General features: G+C 34.4%; 1 protein-coding gene across 1 annotated transcript in view; it reads right to left on the reverse strand.

Moving 5' to 3' along the window:
* LOC120331693 (brother of CDO-like) overlaps positions 1 to 26,396 on the reverse strand; it is a 67,969-nt gene that overhangs the window by 15,811 nt on the left and 25,762 nt on the right. The window contains exons 2-7 of the mRNA XM_039398818.2: positions 22,458 to 22,667; positions 16,766 to 16,912; positions 16,085 to 16,267; positions 15,018 to 15,135; positions 14,296 to 14,429; positions 13,629 to 13,772 (exon numbers count right to left, since the gene is read on the reverse strand). Of these exons, the coding sequence (XP_039254752.2) occupies positions 13,629 to 13,772; positions 14,296 to 14,429; positions 15,018 to 15,135; positions 16,085 to 16,267; positions 16,766 to 16,912; positions 22,458 to 22,515 (784 nt within the window). The 5' untranslated portion in view covers positions 22,516 to 22,667. The remainder of the gene's footprint in view (positions 1 to 13,628; positions 13,773 to 14,295; positions 14,430 to 15,017; positions 15,136 to 16,084; positions 16,268 to 16,765; positions 16,913 to 22,457; positions 22,668 to 26,396) is intronic.

A 26,396-nucleotide genomic window follows, 5' to 3' on the forward strand; every position in this document is an offset into this window, starting at 1 on the left:
GGCCGCACAGTCATTAAATTTAACCTTTGAACTTTTCGTGTGCCGGGGTCGTCAGAAACGACACAAAGCAACGAAATAAGTTAGTTGCTTTGACGAATATATGCGATGAATCTTTTTAGAAAATTATTACGGGATTTAGAAAGATAAGAAAAATAACATTTTTGAGGGTATACAGTTACAAAACAAAAGACTGAATTTAATTCACAGAAACACACTCTCGGCCAATCTTCGGCAGTGGATGAAACAAGTATGTAGTCGACGATTTCTTCAAGATCTGTCTTAGGTAAACCACCTTAGAACAATATTTATCATTTAGCATGAAATGCGAATATTTTCACCAATGAATGATAATATTTACTTATGTGGCAGAACGAGGAATGTGGAGAGCAAAACATATCATTAAGTTAGAAAGCCCGTATGAACTCATAAAACCAAGTTATGGATCGCTATAAGACTAAAAAAATCGTTTGGAATAATAAAGCATTATTAATATAAATTTGCAATTGAATTTTTTGTAAAATTAAAAAGTAAATATACCGACGCCACAAGTATGGAGTGAAAAACGAATGTTTCCAAGTAACGTCAAAAATTTAACAAACTGATCGTACGATTAGAGTACGACGTGAACTATTTCTTTAAATTTAAAACGGAATTTTTGATGAATTTCCAATGATTTAATTTTGAAAATACTATTAAAAAAGCTAAGTTATTCGTCAAAATAAAACACACAAAGTATATTTTAATTTCTTGATACTTGATGAGCGATAGAGGACTCAAGCACTTATCGGAGAATGCATCGTTTTGTTATTATGTTGTTGTTGTTAGAATTATTTTTCCTGTTCAGGTTGTTATGAAAAAAAGCTTTTTTCATTAAATACTAGACCAATTGCTTTAAAATTTTCAGTGGTTAAAGATTGTATTTTTCGCTAGAAAGCTGTCACTTTTATTTATTTCAAAAATTTCTGTTGGCTCCAAAGGATTCGTTTTTTTTTTGTACGATGACGTCATCGAAATTAAAAAATGCGCACCTTTTAGCGGTTCCGCGTTCGCATTAGCGATCTGGTGGCCAGGCTAAGTCGTTGGGACTGCGGTACCGGTAGCCTACTGTGACAGATTGCATATACCCGTACTACTTCGTTTTGGCCTTCGTGTTCATATATTTGGTCCTCGCTCTCTTGTGAACGAGAGTGATACGAAAGGTCTGCTGGTTACTTTGAAATTCCAAAAATAATAATGTACGAGTATTGCCACATTTTCAATGTACTGAACGTCCCGACTGACTTTCGAATTTTTCGCAAGAAACCTGAAACCGCAAGAGAGATTATGACGAAAATGGAGAAAGTGGGGCCAGGGTGACGGCAAAAGCGGGCTCTGCCGGATTTAAACAGATTTAGTGCGCGCATCGCTAAACCTGTACTGTTACTGGACGGAATTATTCGGAGCTTAGAGCAAATAAGTGGAATGAAATCCCCGTCTCATTGCAAACATGTAATAAATGCAGCCATAATTGGTCCATGGATAAATCTTACTTTCAAATTAACGATTATCTGTGCACCAAGGTAGGCCAACAATGGCGATTAACGAAGGCTTATAGTGTAGTATCTGTCATCTATTATCGGTTTAGCGTTGAAAAAGTTTATTTTACCGGTTAAAAAAATGCAAATGAGCAACCTTGAAGTTGAGGATGTGGGAAATTATTCGTTCGTGAAGATAGTCGTTAACTTAATGGTAAAAAGATAACAGGGAAGACCGAGAAAGTAAAGCAGAGTGATGTTGGAGATATGACGCCATACGAGAAAACGTGGTTTAGCATAATATGATTACTCGCTAGTCAACTTTCCTCTCTTTCCCCCGATAAATTTGGAAATAGTTTTAAGCGTTCTAGCGATAAGTTGAAAGATCAGAACCGTGTACAAAAAATGGCCTGTAGGACTTTAAATCTAGCTTTTTATATGTATAAACAGCGCGAGTACTGATATTGTATGTTTGATACTTTTCTACTACTTCGACCAATCATTGAGAAAAAATCGCAATCCTATTTGCAATACTGTTTGTAAATAATAAAAATTACCAATATTTTTTTTAAGTGAAGACAAAGAATATCATTATTTGGTATAAAACATTGCGTGATTTATTTCAATTTATTTTTGCAATCTCAAGATGCCGGGTCGGCTTTTATTTCCTGTTACGGGCGTGAAGTTTAGGACAAAACAACCCGAATTGAATTAAATTTAATAACGAACTTGAAAAAAGAATGATGTTATTGTGTATGTTTAATAAGAAGTCAACCGCGATCTCATGTGGATCACTGGCGTGACAGAATGTATCAACACAAACGGTGCAATTTTATTGTCACCAATAAATCAAAAATTGCTTGTAAAATGAATCTCATATCACAGACAGTTTATGCCTTGTTGCCAAGCAAGCTTGCTGTACACTGAAAACAACACTCGAGAGGGTTATCAATTCGAAACTGTTTGAGTAAAGGCCATCAATACACAAGTTGAACTAAACAATAACCCTATTAACCATCAGTTCAAATGTTAAAGCTAATTTGGACAGACGTTAACTAAAGGCATGGGTTGAATATTAATAAAGTCGACTAGTTGAGCTAATTTTTTGGTTGGCTAAACTAAGAGTATCGGTGAGCGCATATGGTGATCGGGCATGGTGGAAGAAATACTAAACAGCAATCCAGTATAAGCAATTGCCACATTTTTTAAGAAATTTCATCGAAATCATCATTCGATACATAAACGGTGAACTACTTCGTCAGTGTCGCAGATATTTATGCTAGTTTTCCCCTCAAAGAATAGAAATATAAGCCTAAGTTGGGTGCTCATTCATACTCTACAACCTAAAACTTTAGTACATGGATTCTACTTCGCGGTCAAGGTCCATCTCACGAACAAAAACAAACTGAAAGAGGACATCTGCGGCGATGACAGTAAGAAATACCGTGTCGAACCAGAACGAAATGGGAATCACGGTAATATAACACAAATAGAAAAGATCAGTAAATTCACGAGTATTTAATAGTAATACTGAACGCAATAATCTTACAAGATTAAGATAGTCACATATAGTCAGCTGAGTGGAATAAGATAAAAAAAAAACTGTGGTAACGAAACTTCCACGACAAGATCGCAAATGGTTGAATGAAATTGAAACTAAATGACTGACAGAGAATTCTATATCATTTGTGGTATTACTTGTTCCGAAAAGAGTTAGAACGCGTGGGGAATGGTATATTCCGTGGTAAGCGCATAAACAATCATTAAAGCACATAAAGTCAAGTACATGCGACAAATTCAACAGAACCATATTCAACTGAGTTAGGATTAGAATTGCAGCATTGCTCCAAATACAAACAATGTTGTAGGAACGTTGGTATGTGTTAATATTAGGCTAATCCATACCGCTCCTTCCCTACTATAACAACAGCCCGAAGACGAATGTGGGCATTTAGGCAAGATAAAAGAAATGCTTTGTGCTGGCAAAACTATACAATAAAACTAAATAGGGATGCCCTTTTTGCCTCACCATGAAAGTCGCTCCATTCTTTCCCCAAAACCACGATAGAGTGCATACGAGCGTGTTTAACTAACACAAATCAAATCTCAATTTTCATCAAAGAAAACTTCGGCATCGGAGAACGATTTTTTGTGTTTTGGGTTTTGATGATTGGGTTTTTGTTTGTTGATACCAGTGCGCCCGCGCCTAGAAAATTGGGGCAACGCAGCTGTCAAAAGAACCCATGTTATTATTTTTTGTGTACAATGCTAACATACCCGGTCACGCGTAACTGAATTTGGCTTAGAAAGTCACAAGATGTTGGTGAAAGAGCAGAATATATTTTCTGCAAAATGTGAAGAAAACTTATTTTTATACATCAACATATATGACATTTTCTGTCTTTTTCTAAAAACAAGGCATATTTCAGTCACTCCTACGAAGCACGATTCGAAAAACAGTAAAATTACCAAAATTTAACAAATTCATAAGCGGTGATTAAAAACCGGATGAGAATATTCACCTTCAAGTTTTGTCCATCACACTGGACTTTGAATTCAATGGGCTCAAGAATTTTCAAGGTGGTCTTGACAATACAATTATAAATAAATAACAGCTAACACAAAAAATCGTTCATCGCCTTTTCATAAATGTAAAACTGTGGTAGAATTCGTCCGTCTTATTCAGTATCGACGATGGACAAAGTACAATAAGAATTATTCAGTCGACAAGAAATATAGCCTGAACGGGATGGTCTTTTCAATGGTATTTTAAGCTTCAAATACTGTAGAATCTAGAATAACAATTGATATATCCGGTATAAAGATATACCAAATTAGGTATTTGTGATTGTTTAATGCAGTAAATAGTCCAAATTGGAGGATTTTGAAGAAGACAAGTTTGAGTAAGTACATATGATTGAATTTAAATTTCCAGCTAATAGATATCCTAATGTACCGGTAATCAGAAACTATTTCAGAGTGTAATATTGGTACATCATATAATCAGATTTATTTATATATAGGAACAGAAATGTATCGGCAATTACTCGAATAACTCACAAATTTTAAAAAATTGATGATTCATGTTTTATATTTAAAATGATAATCGTACAAAAGAAATTGTGATTCTGGATATTGATAAAAAATAATTAGAACCGGCATACACCTGTCTCGCGTGAACTAGCATATTAAAAAAAAAACGTCGTGTCGCCTGCAGTAGCTATGCAAGGACAATGTTTTGATACGCTGAATTTTTCGGAGGTTCGTGACGAAACGCCAATGTCATGGATTATTAAAAATAGTGCAAAAGTGGGTTCATTCACTAAAGTAACATTGGCAGATGTCACAACGGCACGAGTTTCTTTTAATATTGTGCACCTGGAAGTAAGTCAGAAATACATATGCAACAGAGGTGTAGTTCCTATATGTGTCACAGAAAGAATGTTTTTCTTTGTAGACGAACAAATTAAGAACAGTAATACTTCGGCATTTTCGAATATTCACAATTGAAATGAATTTTCAAAGGAGTTTTTCATATCGGCAAATTAGTATTTTGCGAGGTAATAAGATACTGATTAATGTTTTGTTGCTCTAAATTATGCACGAGTATATTTAGCCAAATTGGCAAATTACCGGTTTTTAACAAATAGGTCACGGCTGTCAAATTGCGAAAACACTATTCAATTGTCCAATTGCTCTAAAACAACATTATTTTGCAACACTTAACAAATCACTTGAATAAGATACAAATCGACATGTTTGAGTCAGGACCCAAAAACATTTAAAAACTCGTGGGAATTTTACTAGCAATTCAATGAAATTGATGTCGGAATGGAGTTGCATTCTATGTTCTGCCTATGTTTTCTAATGTCAAAATCTTTGTTTGAAATCAGAAGTTTGAAATCAGATGGAAGACAAAAATTATTGCCAAATATAAATAAACTATATTTTTAACAGTAACGTGGACGTAAAAAAATTGTCTTCAAGTTTATCAACTTCTTGTCACGCAGGTCAATGTGAGCCAAGTGTCAACTGGCTCATATTGACGGTGTCAACTGGTACTTGAAATTGGAAATCTAATCTGCACATTAAATTGCAGTTTGATTTAATTTGCGAAAATACCAGTATTAGAATTCAATATGGCAGGATTCCAAATGGGAAGGATACCTATACCGTGATATAAAATAATCAAAAAGTAAAGCATCAGCGATTATTGCTCTTACTGGTCCTGGGATGACTAATAATGGTAATATAAGAGAGTAACAGTCTACTAATGATTCATTCGATATATTTGGTAATGAAATCGTTCTCAGCTTTATTGCGGTGAAGGCTTGTTCATAAGATCACATCAAATCGATATTTTTGTCATCGCCGGCCACTGAAGCAAATTTCCCGTTAAGCGGGCTTTTGCACGTATCTGCTTCTTCATACACACTTCATCAAACTCTTTTTATCGGGTGAACAGACGGGTGATTTAATGAATGTTTTTGAATTTTTGACTACCGCACACTTCTGTATACTATCTAAATTGGATTCATCGCCGTTCCAAAATTCTAATCGTGGTAATTCTATCCGCGTATAATCGTAATCGGACGTCAACGGGGTAAAGTGGGAACCATTGTTTTCGCGACATTTTATCGAGTGGGTGCGCGATTACCCATCGGTTTATATCGAAAAACACGAGTGCCTCGATTCGCATAATTAACAAAGTGCGAATCCGGGGAAACTGACAAAAGATTTCAGAAAATAATTATAAATTGGGGCATGAACTATAGTATCAACCAAGTATACGCCAGAGATGGAACCCGTACTGAAGTAGCGTTCTATATATGTACCATTTTGATCGAGATGAAATTTTTGTTGGCAGCAAGCCAAGTGGTAACCTACCGAGAAATTTGATCCGTCGATAAACTGGATACACAATGTTTCAATTTCCGTCGAAAAATACGATTTTTGGATTAATTCCATGCTACTTTTAATCGATTTGTAATGTGAGAATGCGTCACGAGAAACGATTTTATAAAATAGAATTGCGATTATTCAAGACAAAGTAGAGTTTTCTGAAAAATGTCAAAAACGAAAAAAAGGTCGCAGAAATTTAACTTCAATTTCCACTATTTTTCTATAAAATTATTTTTCCCATAAGCCGACACTGCCGGAAACCGTGAGAACCGTGATACTGAAAATTTGGCCATCATTAAGAAAAAAGGAGTCGTATTGTAAATACAACATCTTAAATAACCAATTACGGTTAGGCAAAACAAGAATATTGGTTAAATTATTAAACTGGTTAGAGATTTAGTACAAGCTCTGTGAAATATTGGGATTCCAATTCGATTTTTTTTTATTGAATAACACACGGCCCGAGTGAATAAACAAACATTTTTCAAAAAACTTCAATTCAAAGACATTCTTATAATGGGAAATATATTGGCCCGTAGTTTAAAAGACGAATAAAGATATTTGATTGATATGGGTCTCTCAGATTTTTAGTATAATTGACTTGCAATAAAATGCTTGCGATTCAGAGGGAAACGGGACACGTGCCCACGTACAAGTATACAGAGTTTTATTTTTCCGTTAGTCGGCCAAGTCAGTCTAAAGGTTCTACACCCGCTGTTTTTATAGAATACCCCGCCATCGAAAATTAGAAGAAAATTCTGAGGTTGGTATATCAAAAACAATTGAAAATCGTTTATTGCCAAGCCAACAAATTATGAGCCTAACCGACAAGAATGCTTTACATGTGGTATTGTTGAGAGATAAGAAGCGTTCAGAGGTTACAGGGAGTGTTTTGAAACGTCCGCCAGAAAAATAATTGTTATTGACTAATGCCAGATAGAACTGACTCATATTGATAATAAAAAATAAGGAAGGAGATTATAAAAATATGGTTGCCTTTACCTCAGCATTGATAACCCAATGTCCAACACTTCACCCAAAGTGTGATAATATTGGGTTGGCGAAGCCGGGAAGGACTTTCGAATGACAGTAGCTCGTTAGATATCAGTGCATTTTATACAAAGCCTCATTCAGAGCGAACGGTAGGAAATAACGTTCTATTAAAATTGGTTTGTATTACTTGTTATAGCCAGAATTTGGTTGCACTCCTATGAAAATGTGAAGCTATGCCTATCACGTATTTACCAAATCTTTAACAATAACTAGGGGATAAGAAATTCAAACTGATTCCTACTGATACGGTGAATTTTATCTCATTTGCATTTGAGATAACTACTGAAATATTGTATCTGTATCTATACTATATACATTGTTAAGAATGGTGATTCGCACTACAAAATTGCTTGTAGGGTTTATAAAGCAGCGAATTTCATATATGTTTTAAAATGAACAAACTCATTCACAAGAATGATGATTACTCCAGGTTAAGCCGCTTATCAGATGTCGTTACAGACCCCAAGACCCCATCAAAAACAACAATTAGGGGCAAAACTACGGGTCGCGTGCAAACGCATAAAGTGGCTATCTTATGAGAAAGATGAAATTACCGCCAAAGTTTTCTTTAGCGCATCGATGATTGGTCATTTGAGAACTAAATGCATTATGGGAAATTTACGCGGCTATTCATTGACAACCAAAACCAGGTGGTAAAAAATAAGAAAAATTAACCCCAATACGTGCAAAATCGCAAAAATTTAACAACGCAATAAAAATAATGAAAACGAGGGTCAAAAGGGGGAATGGGGGCAAGTAAAAGGGCGCTGAAATGTGAACAATGATTGAATGACCAGAATGGGTAGCCTTGCAAATCGAGACCTGAATAAGCACCCCAAACATACAAAAACAACTAACTTATAACCCGTTAGTCGCTGGTCAGAAGTATCAAGCTTAGGACAGTACCCGGCCATGAATATGGGGGTCAAAGGGTCGGGATATGTTAGAAACCTATAGCGCCGTGAAAGAAAATACATTCATCAAAATTACTGCTGACAATTTGTGGCGTCTCTCGTGGGTACTCCTAAAATAGGGTCGCGCTGTCGCACAAAGTGATTTATAACAATTTCGGGCAACACCTTCGTCTAAAATTACACAGTGCCCGAAAATGGACAACAGGTCAACGGGTAAACGACACCATTTACGAAAGTAAAAAAGAAGAAAGTTAACTTGCATTGTGAAGTAATATACACCTGGAATTCTGTACACCCAACTATACATATACTTATATATATGCATAGGTCATTGAACAGAACCGTCATCCATGGAGCATAGATGGTACGAGTCTCGGTGACGAGATTATCTAAGGTCTATGCATAAGTAGAGGGTCGTACATTGATCATACTTGCACTTTTCAAACGCGGGCCAAAGTTGTTTGTTGGAAATTTTATAAAAATAAAATAAACTATTTATACTCGTGTCAAGCATGTTCGTAAATAATACGACGATAGGTTTCATTCATCTTTCACCGCTCTTTTTGTTAAAAATGTTGGCATTTTCATCGTGTTTCCAAAACACAAAATCGATGATTTAGTGCAGAAAAATGTAGGTTAACCAAGATGAGAAAATAAGGTCGAAGCGCCCTATTTAATTATGAGCTTAATTGACAGTAAAAACAATTTTGACGAAGGAAGAACATTTAAATACTTATTTTTGTATACGTAACAAAAAATATTCAAGTATCCAATTCGTATAAGAACATTTTAGGACGCTACTTCCCGAATTTTCTATCACACAATGATCTCATTGAATTATAAAATCAACATCAGTTTTAGAAATAAGTACAATAATGGTTAGCAAATATGAAGATATAAGTGGATGCTTATGCAGAGACTTATTCGTGACGAATTTATTGGTTGTAAATAGCATAGATCAATTAGTTGAAAACAAACTATGATATAAAAAATAAAGTACAACGATGTTCGAGTCCGGAAACCAAGAAATTTGAGACTATTTCTTCTTGTTTTAAAAAGCGAGAAATAGTCGGATTACATCGACCTAACTTATAATCTTATTCCACTTAAAATGACAACAAAATTACGCCCGCAAACACGTTCATCAATACCAAAATGTAGGATGTAAATAATAAAGCATTACGCATATAAGAGTTAATGACATCGATGGGTGGTTAAAAATTCAAAAATGTCTTAAATTAGATAGTTTTTGGAAATTTAAATAATCATATTAATCGAATCGTTTTATGGGGCACGCAACTCCGCTCCAAAATAGGTTCTAGGCAAACAATAACGTATATGTGAGGAGATAGATTGCTAAGATAAGCAGGAATTTTCAGAACTATTGTACCAGCAGAATATAAGCTTTTATGCTCCCTCTGAAACCAGAAGCCATAACTGTAAGTTGGAATGCGGACAAGCAGATTTGATTCAAATTTAGTAAATTTCTAATTTCTTTATAAATAATAGATTCAAATTTAGTAAATTTTCAATTTTCTTATGAATAACCGAAGACCGACTCAATTATTATTGATTCAGAATTGCGAGGCTCTGGAGTTCATTCATTTTCATGCATATCAAAAATTCAACTCATTTCTAGTAACATTTTAAATAAATTTACAAATAGCAGCCACATCCGGGTACCAGCAATGACAAGTGAGAAACATACTAAGCACGGAGAGATGATAATTTGCGCCCATCTGACTAATGTTATCATACATCCAAGCTTGAAATAGAAAATAATATTAAAACTATGATAATTGCCATATAAAAACAGCACTTGCGCATTTATCGCTTCTCCGCAGATCAAAATTGTGATCGAAGGCAAATATAAAATCGTCGTCTCCGCCATTAAACGTCAAATCGCGTGACGACTCACAAGGCAATTTGAGCGATATACATCTGAAGCTTCATATTGGCAAGCCCGTCATAATTTGGTACTATCGCTCAATTTTACAATTGATACTGCTTAAAAATAAATAGCTTCGGAACGGTCGATAATCACATAGAGTTTTCCGCGTAAAATTTTCCATTACATGGATTTAAGTACACTTTTTGGATTTTGTTAAGTTGGACATAAAATGGAGGCGTATTTTGACCGCTTTATAAAATTGGACACAACATGGAGTGGTGAAATTAATTATCAATCACTCGGTAAGGAAATATATTAGGTAATGAATGCAAATTATTCTCCCCATTTTGCCTATCTGATTTAGCAATGATGTCTGTATTATAAACACTTCAAAAATAATCAAATTTCGTTCTGTTTCACAAAAGTTGATTTTCTGCACTGCAAATGTCAAACTGTACAAGATAAGAGATGACACAGATAAGACGAAAATTTTATATAAAGGATAATTTATGATGATCTGATTGTTGATATATGAGTTGCACAAAAGCATATATGTCTTGTCTACAAATATTTACATCGCATGGTTTAGTATTTCGTATATCTTACATGTGCAAAATAATTTCGATTACGAATATTGCATTCGAGTTTATTTTACAGAGAATTTTTGTTATTTGACATATTTTTCATCAACATATCAACAGAACATCAACATAAAAAACAAAAAGTCGATTATCCGTATTTTGCATTATCTGTAAAATTAAATATTTGAAAACAATCGCTTTTGAATATTGATCGAAATAATTTTATTGAAATTTTTTCATGAATTTTAATTTGGTTAAAAATTTTATTTTGTAATTTTCCAAATTTCAATCTTCAGTCGAAAGTTGTTTACGAGAAATGAAGATAAAAAGATCACATATTTATCCAAAACATGATAAGAAAATCTTATCTCGAAAGGTGTTTTGTTGGAAGCGCATATCATAACAAAGGGATTTATTTGAAATTGGCGTTAGTTAGGGCCAGTCGTGAAATTGCATCATCTACAACTTGTTGATGTTAACACCGTGAGTTCTAGTTCCCGATTAAAATTAACTGCAAGACTGATAGGTACATGTTATTATGTTTGTGCATCCTTCGTTTTGGAATTTCGTTTGAAGTTGCTAGATATGAATAACTCCATAAGACATTTATTATAAATAATTTTTATCAAAACGGTTCGAAAGACATTTCTTCGAAGTATAACTATAAAACGAGTGAGCGGGGACACCAAATTAAAAAGCATTTGGTTCCAAACTGAGTAATTTGTTCAAGTTAGGAAGGCCAGGTAATAGATCCCAAAGAATGGATTCTTAGAAACAAGGTATATTAAGGTTTGCATTATTAAAATTGCTTATTTAACATTTACTGATATACTATTAACTAAATAAAACACACATTCCAATATTCAATACATTAGAATAAATGTGGGCTATAGACTCTGATCTTAATTTTTGAGAGGACAGGAATCTCTCTATTTCGCCATTGCCTAAACTCAATTTATTACACACTGTTTGAGGTAATAGGCATTGAATTTGAATCAGAGATATTCAACGCGAAACACCATCATAGTTATTTCTGACGCCCTGACGATTGGCCATCGCGCATATATTGGTAAATCCACTTATTTAATTATCTTAAAGGATTTCTGACACAAACAGCACTATGAATAATGAGCTTCGTGCTGGCGTTTGTTAATGTAAAAAATCACCATCATTTAATAATAAAAAAAAACTGAAATTTTAAACAAAAACAAAGTAAAACAAAGAGTTCTAAAAAAACGTGATTCCTCTCTCATAACGATGCGACCAAACCCCATAGGACGCATATATTAAAATAAAATAGACGATCGACGGAAAGAAATATTTGCGCAGCGCGTCAGCGACCGGAATTGGCACCGGGCTGTTATTGAATCAATTAGTGCAATCGAGATTTATTTTCGAACGAACGAATTCCTCATTAAAATCACATTTGTCAAAAAATCTGGACGTTTGTGAGAAAGACAAGTCAGTTAGTTTATGTTGTATCTGATACGTATCGCAAATTTGACATCTTTCATCGTTTGGTTTTCAATGTTGGCAACGCAGAGCAAAAATTTATATACGAACAAGCGTGGGCATTATCAACATTCAAGCAAGATTTTCTGAATGTTAGACAAATCAAATTCGCGCGCTAAATATATTTAAGTAAAACTCAAACCCCAGGCATACAAGATTTGAATGCAAAAATATTTGAAAGTGAAGCAGATTTGATTACTTAGATACAAACGAATTTCGCATTACAAGATTTATTATTCTCTGTTCACACTTAGATGCAAATATAATCCTTTTTTTAGTTTATAGCGATTAAAGCACATAGACAACAAAAGTCAGCTTTCGCCCGTAAACATATAAATACAAGCAAATCCTTGATGTAGACCAGAAAATTCTAATAACTCTATTAAATATAGCCTTAATGATCTTAATCATATTCAATGTTATATGGCATTCATTCTCAAAAATACAAGAAATATTACAATACGAAACGCAAATAGAAGGGTTAACAAAACGTTGTTTACCCACTTCAAACCTTATCGAAAAATCAGCGGTTACAAATTTGGTTTTACTATAAAGGCTATGTGTAGTATAAGATCCAATAAATTTGCGTGGTTTTGAGGTATTTTGTATGTTAATATGGCCACAGAAAATGAAATTCAGGGTATATAATTTCATAAAAACAATATAATATTTTATAGTACCGCGAAGAAATTTGTGCCTTAGGCGTTAGCATGGTGAATTTGATATTATGATATGACAAGGGCGTACAGACGCGCCTTGGAAGACGAATGTCCGCTCGATTTTTTTTTTACAAATGACCAGTGTGCATTTATTACGATATCGATAGCATTTACAAAGAATCGTTGTCGACCGTAAACAACGGTTGCAAGACAATTCCAACACGCACAAATCATTGTATAAGTCTTATAAGACGATAGATATGTTGCATTTGGACGGTGAGAAATAAGACGCACGCAAAACGGCATACCGTCCAAAAACTTGACCATGCTGATTCAATCATAAGTCATTACACAACACAAAGCTCATAACTCATTTTTGACTTCACTACTTTGACAGTTAGGAGTAGAGTTGAATATATGACCCCAATCGCCATTTGAATAACCTCTTCCATTGAGGAATTATAGGCTGCCATGGTGTGAACTGCCAATGAAGTGCAGCGTATTGCGAAAATTTTTTTTCAATTGACTGGACACAAAGTGACAACCTCGTCCGGTGAACGATGCACAAGGGGCAAATTATGATACAAGTATGAAGCACATACCGACTGTGTCTTCAATCCATTCTTCATTTACTTTCCATCTTGGTTTAGCAGGTGGACGACTTTCAGGCATTGCACACGGTATTACTGCGTAAACATGATTTGCATTGAACTTTTCTTGTGGCGACGAGGTGAAATTTGAAATATCTGAAAATGAAAAAAAATGTTGAAACACAAACTTCATCATAAATGATACACCAAACTTGTGTGTACCGTCTGGATATCTCAATATGAAAAATATCTAAAAATAAAAAGATGAAAAAACACACCTTATCAAAAAATATAAACAAAATGTACTTTTATTTTCAGTATAAAAAATGTTTGTTATATTTAAAAATTTGAAAAATTGAGAAAAATGAATAACTACATCAAATATGACTCACAAAATGGGACACCTCAAAACGTCGTGTCAAATTTGTACAACTTGTCCCACTGTATGGATTTCACTGTATATGCTCACTCTAATCTTCTAATCGATTTACGCCACAATATATCTCAAAATAGTGGGAGAAGTGGTGCAAGTATTACACGTGGGACAAGTATGGGAAAATGGACACGGATTTCTAAGTTATCCATCAAAAAGTACTTACCATACCATATAAGTATAAAAATTGTTCATAATGGGCGTGTCAAATAATTCCCCAATGTGAAACGTAATGATAATACGTACATGCAGTTTTCAATGAAGCTACATTGCTTTTTATTGCACCATCTTGATTTGCAGCAACACAAAAATAGGAGCCTTGATTTTTCTCAGTAAAATTTTGAATGGATAGACGGCCCTTTTTTATTGAAATTCCATATCTGAAGTAAAAACGAATGGCGTTATAATGCTGAAGATAGGTATACTCAGGTATCGATGCTGATCTTGTGTTTTGATGCATCTCAATAATTTCAGAATAACCATTCCGGATAGGCTTCCATTAGAGACTATAATCGTACTGAGATTTGAAATAATTATACCAATATTTTCGCATCCAAACAATCGTTTTTCTCACAAAATATTTTGTCCTTATTTCGCAATCTAGCAGCTCTAGCTAAAAAATCATCATGTAATTATATGAAGAAATTGTGTTGGTAAGGTTAATTTATTCAATTTCCGGGTATATTTCCGGCTTCTGAAAATTTGATTGCAGCCTATTCGGGTCAGCATATGGTAGCGCATGGGCTGAGAAATTTTGACCAATGAACAACAAAATAAGGTGTGGAGTCTGGATCCACTTGGTACTCCTTTTAAATATTCTATAACAAATTCTAGTATATTCTATGATTCTATGATATTGCAAATCCATATTTCTATAAACGAGTGTTAGTACGGATAACATACTGTTATCAAGGTTAGGTATTTTGTTATTTCAAAGTAACCCAATATACAAATTCTACTCCACATACATTTTTGCATCAATAGTTTTCGTTTCATCGACGCTTCTGACATACCGGCTCATAGTCGGATACAAAAAATCGTCGTCTTCGTGTTTTTTCCTTTTTCGTTTTCCTTTGCGATTATGTTCTGAGAAAAACAGATAATTAAAATGGATTATAATGCGCAAATGAGCTATTAGACAAACTTACTTACTTTGACGTTGCCACAAAATGACATTGTCTAGGCGTGACGTTCAAACCAAGCCTTAATGACTTCAAGGTGAAGTAGCAGTATAGTAAAAATAGATTTTTAATGTTATTTGGTGGCGTTGAGTAGGAGATTTATAATAAGGAGTTCGTAAAGTAATTCCACAAGTCTTATCAATAATTTTCTTCTAAAGATGCGTAATTATTATTTATTAACCACTTTTTTGACAACATAAAAATAAAAAGAATAAACAACAAGAATGAAAAATAAAATTTTTAATTTTCGTTATTCCTAAAAAATGAACCTCGTAAGATTTATTTTATTTCAGATTTCGTTCGAACAATATATTATAGTATTTTTACATTTTTTTTATTCTATTCATCTTAGGCTGGGTATGGGGGTTAGAACAAGGTCGTAGCCAGGGGGTTAAGGGTCGGACACGGACCCCCCCTTGAAATGTAAAAAAAAGAAGCATTTCTTGTATCGTACATAGCAAATTTCGTGGCTTGATACGCCTCTTAAGCCCTCAAGACTCTTAGAAACCAACGTTTACCGACCGGACCCGGTAGCTGGTCTTTGAAAATTTCTGGCTACGCCCATGGATTACAAGGTGGGACAATAACCGAACCAAGTTATCCTAACCCAACCTAAGATTAACTAAATCAAAGAAAATCGATCAGAAAATTAATTGTGGAAGGTCATAGCACGAAAACATATTCAAACCAATACGTTTTGCTATTATAAACTATTTCTTTTTTCAATAAATACCATATATTTAAAATATTTCCGATGTTCGACCTGCGAGTTTGACAGATAGAACAAAGCACATATTTTTACTAAATATCATGCGTTTACTGATTTTTATTGGAGTTTTTAAACAGTTGCGTACCTTTTCTCCTAGTTTTCTTCGTTTTAGAATATCGAAAGAAATTTTTTCGCGGTGATTCGGAAAACGAATGCGAAGATGTTGACATCAAGTTAGATTCTGATTGTATAAGGTAAGGATCGTCCGATAACGTCGATCGATCTTCTTTGTTTCGCTTTCTACGCTGTTTCTGTGAATCGGAAGCATCTGAAACAAAACGGATTGAATATCAAACAAGAGCCAATGTATCTTCCAAATAATAAATGACAAAACAAGGGCTTCAAAACTTTTTTGCAATACGCTTTCAGGTGAATATCGCCTAAACCTTCGATGAGAAAACCAGAAATTGTATTTTTTTAAATAAATATTTTAAAAATTTCAGCATTCGTCTTTTTATTTCGAAACCTGTTATCAATGCATGGTTTCCCATGGGTTCGGAGGTGGTACCGGAGTCAAAATTTCTTTCAACACGGAGTCTGGATTTCAGTCAACCCGGGTTTAAAAGTCAGAGTCGTTCTTTAAATAGCTTGGATTTTCGAGTTACAGCCTGGTGTAAAATTTCTCCGGCTCCCTAACCCAGGTCAAAAGTATCTGAACCAGCGTTTAACATGAAGTCGTACCACTACCCCATTTTCAATCGGCATTGATGCCTTTTCACAGTTAAATGAATGGACAGTGTATTAGAATATAGGTACTGATATGTACCTGAATCCTGAACTATCTTGACGTCATTGAAGTACCACGTGATTTGGGGAATCGATATAATATTTCGTGTGAGACATTTCAACCTTGCTCTACCTCCAATTTTCACGATATTATCTTCAGGTTCAACCTCGAAGCGCAGGTATTCTTCTGTTAAAATAAATAATAATTTAAAAATAAAGAACGGGGCTTGAAAAATATGAAAGGCAAACGACTTTGTTTCAATTCACATCGGTACCACGTGGCGGCACAATATGCGTAAAAATACCAAAATTTGAGTAAAATGTTGAGTCGCATAGACTCGAAGAAAATTTTGAAAAAGGAGATAAAAAGTAATAGCTTTCTGGCTAATTTTCCATATTCAATAGTGCAATAGTGAAGACAGTCTTGTGAGGAAAAGTAATTCTTCACCCCAACAGCACTTTCGCAAAACGATCGACCAGGGTACACTTCGCGTCCAATAACAATGATTGAGTATTTGTGATGAAGTTCAAAAACTCAACGACAGTAGGCCAACAATGACGTTACGTTTTTTTGATCAAGGTCCTCGCCACTAATGCAAAAATGTGAGATTTGAGTATGTTCCTAACTCTAACCCGTTCCTAACGGGATCATTACGCATCTTCTTATTTCGAGCATTGGCGGGGATATTTTTTTTGGAGAAAGCTTTGTACAAAAGATCATTTCGCTCCTATAACCAAACGCAATTACGCTCGCCCATACATATGTTAACAAATGTGATAATACATCTATATGATATAAAAAATGTTCGTCATGTTAACTAACGCAAACGAATGCAATTTTTAAAAATTGAGTGTTTTCGTCCCCATTGTATTTCATGTATTGTATTGACCTTTGTCCACGAACGTCGGTACTTTGATCGTACTTTTTTAGCGTATGGAACTAAACAATTATTTTTAAATGTTTCAAAATTAATAGTTACACCACAATAGTAACGTCGAGACGCAAAAGCCCAGGTGCGTTTTACGTGACCGTTTCATAATAATTGACGGTTTCTGGCCCCGACTGTGTATTGTCAATTCAGTCAATATAAACTATAATTACATACTCCCTATGTTTTGTTGATCAGTAGCTTTGAGAACGACGCAGACAACTTCTCACCACCTGGCCACGATGATGCGACAAAATCGTAAATAAAGATTAAAATATTGTATCAGATTTCTGAGTGAGTCAGAAGAAATTGTTTGAAAAAATGGAGGAGACGATATAAGTCACCAATGAAGTAATGTATTACGTACTGATACATTTACCGCAATATTACACATTATATTCATTTAAATTGTGAAATTTTTTTTGGCAAAAATTGATGTTAACGTGGAACTTGAGCTTTCATTTACAAAACGATAACAAAATTCATGTTAAAACTTTAATGTGGCGGTCCTTTGCATGAATACAGTGGTCCCTGATGTTGGCACAAATCATATAGATAAATAAAAGCAAAAAACTGATGTATATACTGTATGGTATGCCGAGGCGCGGTTGTCTGCCATCCACTTACAAGAAATTTTGCTTTTTTAAGCCCAAAAATATGGGTAATGATTTCTTTTTTAATGAGATGAACGATACTCGATTATGGATAAATATAAATAAAACCCAATGTATCAATGTTGTTAAATAATAGTGTGAGATTGTTGTCATCCTCAAGCAAATAAAAGTGAGCAACTTTCTATTTCTTCAAACGCGAATGTCGAAATTATTACCAAGAAAATAATCTTCATTTTCCACCCCACCCCATACATATTATTCACACTCTAATAAATACGTATTGTTATTATCTATACGTCAGGGGTTCTAATTTTGAACACAAATATGTTAAGCTCAACATTCCTTCTGTTTTATTTTAGGCAAAATCAAGATGAATATTTTGCTATTTTTACTTCGACGAAATTTATCTTCAACTTAGAAAGATTTATTGATCGATCGAATGATATTTGAATAATCATTAGTGAAACCACCAATAACTGACAGAGTAGAAATTTATTATTTTATATGGTTAAAATTTCTAGACCAATAACATCATGTTATGAAATCAATGAATGCATGAAATAATTACCGATTTCTGTCTGTGCGGTGTAAAATAAATTCTTAATAAAACCGAACAATGGTCCAAAGATATAACATAAACTACATCTATGACGGCGAACTGTCCATGGATTTTCTGGCATCTTGAACATTACATGAAAGACTGTGAAGCCTGCGTCTTTTACACACAGCAGTTAGAAGATGTAAAATGGTACAAAACAGAAAATTTGTACGGAAAAGCTGGTGTAGAGCTGGATCGCATTTTCCACGTAGGCTACTGTTAAGAATTAGGAAAAATACAATGCCTCAAATGCTATTCGAAAGTCATAATCCGTAGACGGCTATTGAGTTGTCATATAAACAACGGTTAAATTTATGGGGACAAGAGTGTTTTATGTGGAGACTTGTCCAAATTCAAAACTGTAGACTTGCAAACAACAGATATTTGCAAACTAACCATTTACCAGACATGGCAATCCATCAATTTGGTCTATTTCAGACGGAATTTGAGCCAAATAACTTGGTGTGAGAAAAATAATATTTTCCCAAGTGATTTAATTTGATGGAATGCAGGCTGATTAATAAATAACTTAACCTTTATTTATATTTCGGTTATACCTTGGCCTTTTGGTTTGAGGTTTGAGTCTCATGAGAGATGTTCCTTAATTCAGTCAAAAACCGCCACGCTCCTAAACGTTGGGCACATTAACAATGTGGGTTAGTAAAACGAAGTAAAACGTTCCCAATACCGATATCTCTTGCACATTGGCTATTAAACTGTACAAGACTGGACGTCATAAAACCATCACACAGTACGATTGGAATACCGACTATATTGCCATGTTCACTAACACGGATTATAGTAATGTTGATAGGCTGTAGACTGCGCTATAGTGTTCCCCAAATTACAGTGTTCGTTTATCTATATTTACCTATTTCAATAAACTAAAAAGAATCTAAATTTATGAAAGTTTTTGGTAGTTAAAAGTCGGACTCAGTCTTCAGATGTGGTATACCGATGGCGGATGGGGATTCTGTCTAACGGAAAATCTACGTATGCGTCCTTCAATTAACTTAAATTAAGTGAAAATAGCATCTTCTTCACTCTTGTTTATTATTTTTTATTTTTCGTGACATTCTGAAAATCCAGGCGGCGCCTTTGAAGGCAAAAGCGAAAGCTCTATATCGCCCTTGGGGATAGAGCCTCCTGCATCCCATCTGAAGGTGACTCTAGTTATTTGGTCTTAGTCAATCGAACATGGAAAAGATATAAAAAAGCATTTTAATCGCGATTTATCTGAGGCCCATAATCGATTTACCTTTTTCAAATTTCCCTTCAGCCTGATAAGACTGTCTGATCTCCCAAAGCGGGGATTAAATAAATTGACTATTAAATATCATTATAGGCGCTGATGTATTGATATTTATTCATACTCTTATTAATATTAGTTCTTCATTACCTCGACGGAAATACGTACATACATAAGGGTGTTGGTTTGACAGCAGCAGTTTGAAAATATTAAACACTTGGTGATAAGTATATCACACAAATAATAAGATGAAATACGAACACATTGACTATAATTGTTCATCAACAAATGGTCGAAATTTTGTTAAAAATTAAATAGCTGAAAGTCGGTCAGAACAAATAAAAAACTTGAGGCCCAAGATGTCCATAGATTTGATGTTAAGTAATTTAAAATTAGTGGGTAAATTCTGTTTTTACATAATTGAAATAAAATGAATCCTTGTTACATAATTTTGATCTTTGCAATGCAATGATTGCAATCACGAATTATTTTAAAATAATCCAATACAGACCCATTCAGAATATGGCATTAATTAATTATTTAATTGATTATTAATTGTGATCTCTTGTGTGAGAGAAATAAATATTACTGAAATACTCTTCGGTATCATAGAGGAAAAATATATATTAAAGAAGAGTAAAATTGAAAACTTCGTTATAGAGATGCTCTTATACGACTTTGTCGTACTTTTCATTGGAAATTCTTGGAAATTCAGACTAAATAGGGTACAACTAAATTAAAAAGTATCATACGAATAAACAACAAATACAATTTAGTTGATTTGTTAAAAGCACTCAAGTAAAATATCGGTATGATATACCCTATGAATGAATTTCAGCCATTCCTAGTATTAGTTAGTTAGCATTAGATAAACTACATTTTCGTCTCACTACATCATATAGGACGTATAGTTTGGGTTCATATAATACCATATTGTTGACTTTTGTAGGATTACAGGATCAGTTCCATCCGTTTATGCGTCTTTCACACAGGTATGTGAAGAGTCGCAGTTCATTCATTCGGGGTCAAAACATGGGCTATAATTTGATCTGTAAGCGTTTCTTTTGGCGTAACTCGATTTTTTTTAAATATAGGCACAAGAAGCTAAATATTGTACAATGCTCGTCTCGTATTTGGGTAAACAGGATTCATTTAGCTAGCCCGCATTCTAAATTGAATTGTTTATTATATAGTGTAGTGAATTGTGATTTGAATACTCTGAATTTTCGTTGAAATTGTCCGGTTTTAATCTATAAAAGTGCGATTTTTTAGGATCTGAAAACACTTAAAAACATAAACGAACTTTTGCATAGTATACGATGGTAGACGACATCCATTCTAAAGCCCAATAGTAGGATAATGACATAATGGGAATATGACTATTTTTAGGAACTCAAAACCAGGAAAAAACTACTATTGCATTCGCGTAAATTTACTGCCTATTTTATACAGTACAACTTCGGTAAATTTTGAATGAAATGTACACAATACATATAAAAGAGCACGTAAGGTCACATAACTACTGTCGATGTACCAATTATTATCCGATAAATGCTATTTTAGACTTCCTTTGGACTTGAATTTAGACTACAGGAAAGCACGTTCGTAAATACTTTACATTTAAATTGCGTTAAAAATTGGAACGGCCGTCGTTCGATTTTATTCTTCTTTTTCCAAATTTCTATGTTCATTTATTGACGACTTCTTTGACGCCATCGTTTAGAAATTTCGTGCCGCGGCAGTCATACTCGTGGATGCAATGACATCCACTACCTACCAAAATGCTTCAAAAAATTACATTTCTAAACAAATTTTGAAATGTAAATAAATATTTATTAATTTGGTTTCAATAGACTACGTCTGTATCAGTTCATTCCCAGCCATATGTACTAAACCAAGTCCAATTTAAACAAAAATTCATACTGAAAGATCAGCAAACAGTTGAAACAAATAAGAAACAAAAATTTGAACTGAGATAATCCCTCTTCAAGATATATTTGATCTTGTCATGTGGATGATTCGAAACCATGCAAGCATAAGTAATCGTTACACATTGTTACAAATATAACAAATCGAGAGGGAAGCTTAAAAACGATTAGAAAAATCAATTGGATGCGCGGTCACGGACGACAGGCGGTCTCTGAATATTTCTGAGCAGCATAGCATTGTGGGAAATATTTGGAATTGTGGGAATCGTGTTACCATCTTCAGAAATTCTAATATTACTCGTAAAACAGTCTGCGGTAACGAGCGTCGGACGATAGCTAATGTGCAATTTACTATCGTATAAGAAGATATAGCACGGTGTGAAATCGAATGACAATTAAGCCCTGCGCACTCACCTCCATAAATAATATTAATCCATAAAAATGAAATGATGATAGCTGATATTCGATGCATAGCGACTGTTTTGATGAAGCAGCGAGTCAGCTCTTCTTTGTATGTTTCACCTTGTATGTTGCTAAAATTCTGACAAACGTTGATCACAATTCAACATAGTAGTATTTAATTACCATACTATTCCAAAAATATGTTGCTTTTCTATTGTATACCTGAAAATAGAGATCAAAAGTTTTATAATTACACAAGACGGAAACAAAACAATAAAGTTTATGTCAGAGAACATGTGGCAAGCACAGACCTGTAGTACATAGAAATAGGTTGCAAGGTATTGGCAGGTATACTGCCTAAAACGAAGTGTATTCATTTCTTATTAAATAATTCACAAAGTACTTCTTAATAATCACTGTTTCAAAATTCCGCCCTTTCTATTATAAAATCATGCATCTACTGTACAAAGTCAATACAATTTGTTTATTCGTAACTTAAGTTTCGATTGACACATTTTTTACTTCTCTATCTTCATAGCTGCGGACGAAAAAAGCAAAACGATAACGATAATACGTTACGCATGATCAGAAAAAGCGTAAGACAACATTCATTATGCATTAGGGAAAAATGGAGTGACATTAAATTCAAAATGGCGGTTTGATTTTATTAGACGATCGATCAAAATGAAGTTATTGCTGACTCAACTGAATCTATAACCACACGGACGGTGAGGCACAAATAAACTGATTTCTTATAGCCCGGCTTGAACAACATTTATACGGGCAAAACGTGGCAACATCTGAGACGATCCATCAATTGAAATCTTTTTTTTTCTTTCGATTTTCCTCAATAGAATAGTAAAGCTTGATTGTGGGCACGCGCTAAAGATTCAAACTTTAACAGCAAAAATTTGGTCTGACCTCCCTAATGGGGAGAGATGACCCCTTTCTAGATTGAATTTACAAATATTGGAGAAACGGTAAATAGCTTTCACCAGCTGTCAAATTAGAATATCAAGTTTCAAGTTTTTTTTGCCTCGCCTTTTTTGCTTTGCTACGAGTATTGCGTCACCGAGCCGTGTAACGCTTACTGCGTACTGTTTCGCGAATTTCGTACAAAAAACAACAGGAATAATGAGACATATTTAAAAATGATGAGTAGGCACCAAGGCCGGTGTGAAGAAACGATGTAAGTTTGGCACATCTGTGATCTATATATTCTCCACTTGAATATATCTGGTAAAAATCACTCTTTTCTGGCACAGAATTTCGCACTAAATTTTGTTTCTTGGAAATAATTGAGTTAAATCGAATTTGCTGCCCATCACTAAACCACTTAGACTCTGAGATTTAAGACAGAAATCGAATGCAGAATTTCAACGACATAATGGACAGCCATCTTAGGTTTGAATATTCAGATAGGAATTTAGAATACCTTCCAAATTACATATAGCAATCCTTAACGAAAACAAAGATGAAGTAAGCACTGGCACTTTCCTGATATTTTATGAAATACTCTCATCTATCTGTTTAAAATTTTGGCGCAATTATGTTCAAACGAATGCGGTGGGGCAACATAGAGAAATCCATTAGCAAGCATTGTTTGTAGTGACCACATAATTAGCGGAGAAAAAGACGAAGAATACTTGCTTTGTTACGAGGTAAAGAGTTAACTCATTTGTCTATTTTCCTTTACTCTGGAACGTAAAACATATTCAGAAAACGTGTAAGGTTCTTGAGATACCGCCATGAACCATGATTATTCCTACTTTCCCCGAAGAAACTACATCTAATAAAGAAAAGTATGTGGCAGGTATTCAGGATCCAAAAGCAGGAAGTAACAGTTTTATAAATTACATTCGCAAAACAGACTTGAAATAAACAAATGTGACTCAAAAACACATTTTCACAAATATAAATTGTCTCGATTTTGAATGCATGTATTTTACATATAAAAAAGCTACCTTTTTCTACCGGTAAGTAACTACAAAAATCAGAGCAGATTTAAAATTTAGATTCCAGTTTCGGTTACTTTTCGATGCGCCACACGATCAACATCTCGCCAAGAAAACACCGACAATACTAGGTAGACATTGGTTGGTTTTGCTACACGCAGAAATTCAACACAAATCATGATGGTAATCAAATGCTCAAGCTCAGAATTCAGCAGGTTATCGCGAAAAACCTTGTAAACAAAAGTCTTACATCAGTAGTGCTAGACACTGGATAATCTATAAGTAAACAGAAAGCACTTGAAAATAAGATCCTTCATTCGGACATAAACAAAATTATCCCGAGTCTGCGAGTCGCTGACCAGTAGAAGAAAGAATTTTGTGTTATTCAAGTAGGCTTACAATATCCTTTGTGTAACTTTGGGCAAGGATGTGTGATTTTGTTAGAAACATAAATATATGCTTTAATTTTAGACAAAATCAAATCGATTGTAAAGCCGTTATAGGATTTTATTCGTTTGTGCCGGTTACGACTATAAAATGATGGCTAACTGTGAAGGTATACTCGAGTACATCTGAGTAAGGTAACGTAACGCGCGATCGAGTAGAGAATATTTTATGTGTCATACTGAACAAAGAATAATACTGACATGAGTTACACTCCAGGTATGGTGACACTCGAGAGGTGTCAAGTGTGTTGAGGTGTTGTGAATTCATTCTGAAATTGTCAAGCATAGTCAAAATCCAACTATTTTTAAATTTGAATTTTTATCGAGCTGTAATGCCCTTGCTGTGGATACGATAATTCGCATACTATAGGTCATAAATATTCAAAATATCAGTTTTAATTTGAGATGTACAGCTTATTCAGGCCATTCTGACAAGAAAAGTAATAATTGAGTCTACTGCGAGAATGGTTAAATATTTTCATAAAGACATAATAACATTAATGCATGCAATGGTATCTCTAGCTCGCAACCTTAGTACAATACTCCGTGAAAACGACGTCCGCAAGCGTTTAAGTTTTCACACGGGCAGTGGACCGAACAATTCTTGCAGTTAACAATCTTTATACCCAGTTCCCACAGTTAATAACACCTTGTGACGTCACGCTATGCTTGACTGGGCACAGTCCATACCAAATACATGGGAAAGATATCGAAATTAACAGCCATACACGCGTGGTCGATGAAGATTGTAAAAGTGCCAAACGTGGCGCAGAAAATTAGTCCTGGTGTCAGATATCTGATACTGTATTCCTAGATTCCAACGAGTTTGGTACTCAAGACCTGTTTTACTAATTATTTTGCGTGTAAGAAGACTATAAAAACAAATAGGCAACTGCTGCTAAGGCATATAAGTTTTCGGCAACAAAACCAACTTAGATGGATTAAGATAGTTCCTGACCATTGGTCACTGTGATCTTTGGCCTAATTGCATAAACCAAGAATGATAAGGTAATTACAAACAATGAAGATATTATCACAAGCAAAAAATGTAAGCATTTGTAGTTGAAAACAATGAAAAGCATATAAATCTCTAACAGTAAAGATTTAATACGTAAATACATTTTATCGGTTTTTCGCTTGCTCACCCATTTTAGAAACATAATTTGATATCCACCTCGACACCGTAACATATTTTGGCTTTCGAGAAATATGTGTATCAATATGGAGATAGCTAATTTTGTTCGCTTACCTTACATCAAGTTGTGTATAGGAATTGAATATATTCACTTGGCTAACACAGACAGTCCCCGACTCGTAATAGGGAAAAACGGAGTAAAATTATGGTACACATACTACGGGAGTACCCATATTTTTTACGTATGGTTGGAAAGTTTGCACAAAAGTGCTTCTGTCAATTTGTTACACTGAAAGTATGCTTTGTGACAAATTGCGTAATTGAAGTAGACTATCAAAGAACTTCACCATCTTGTTAGAAGCATTGAATTCCACCTTCATAATGAATTGAAAATCGCAGGATTTAGAGTCGAGAA

This window comes from Styela clava, chromosome 6, assembly GCF_964204865.1.
Source record: "Styela clava chromosome 6, kaStyClav1.hap1.2, whole genome shotgun sequence".
Classification (NCBI taxonomy): domain Eukaryota; kingdom Metazoa; phylum Chordata; class Ascidiacea; order Stolidobranchia; family Styelidae; genus Styela; species Styela clava.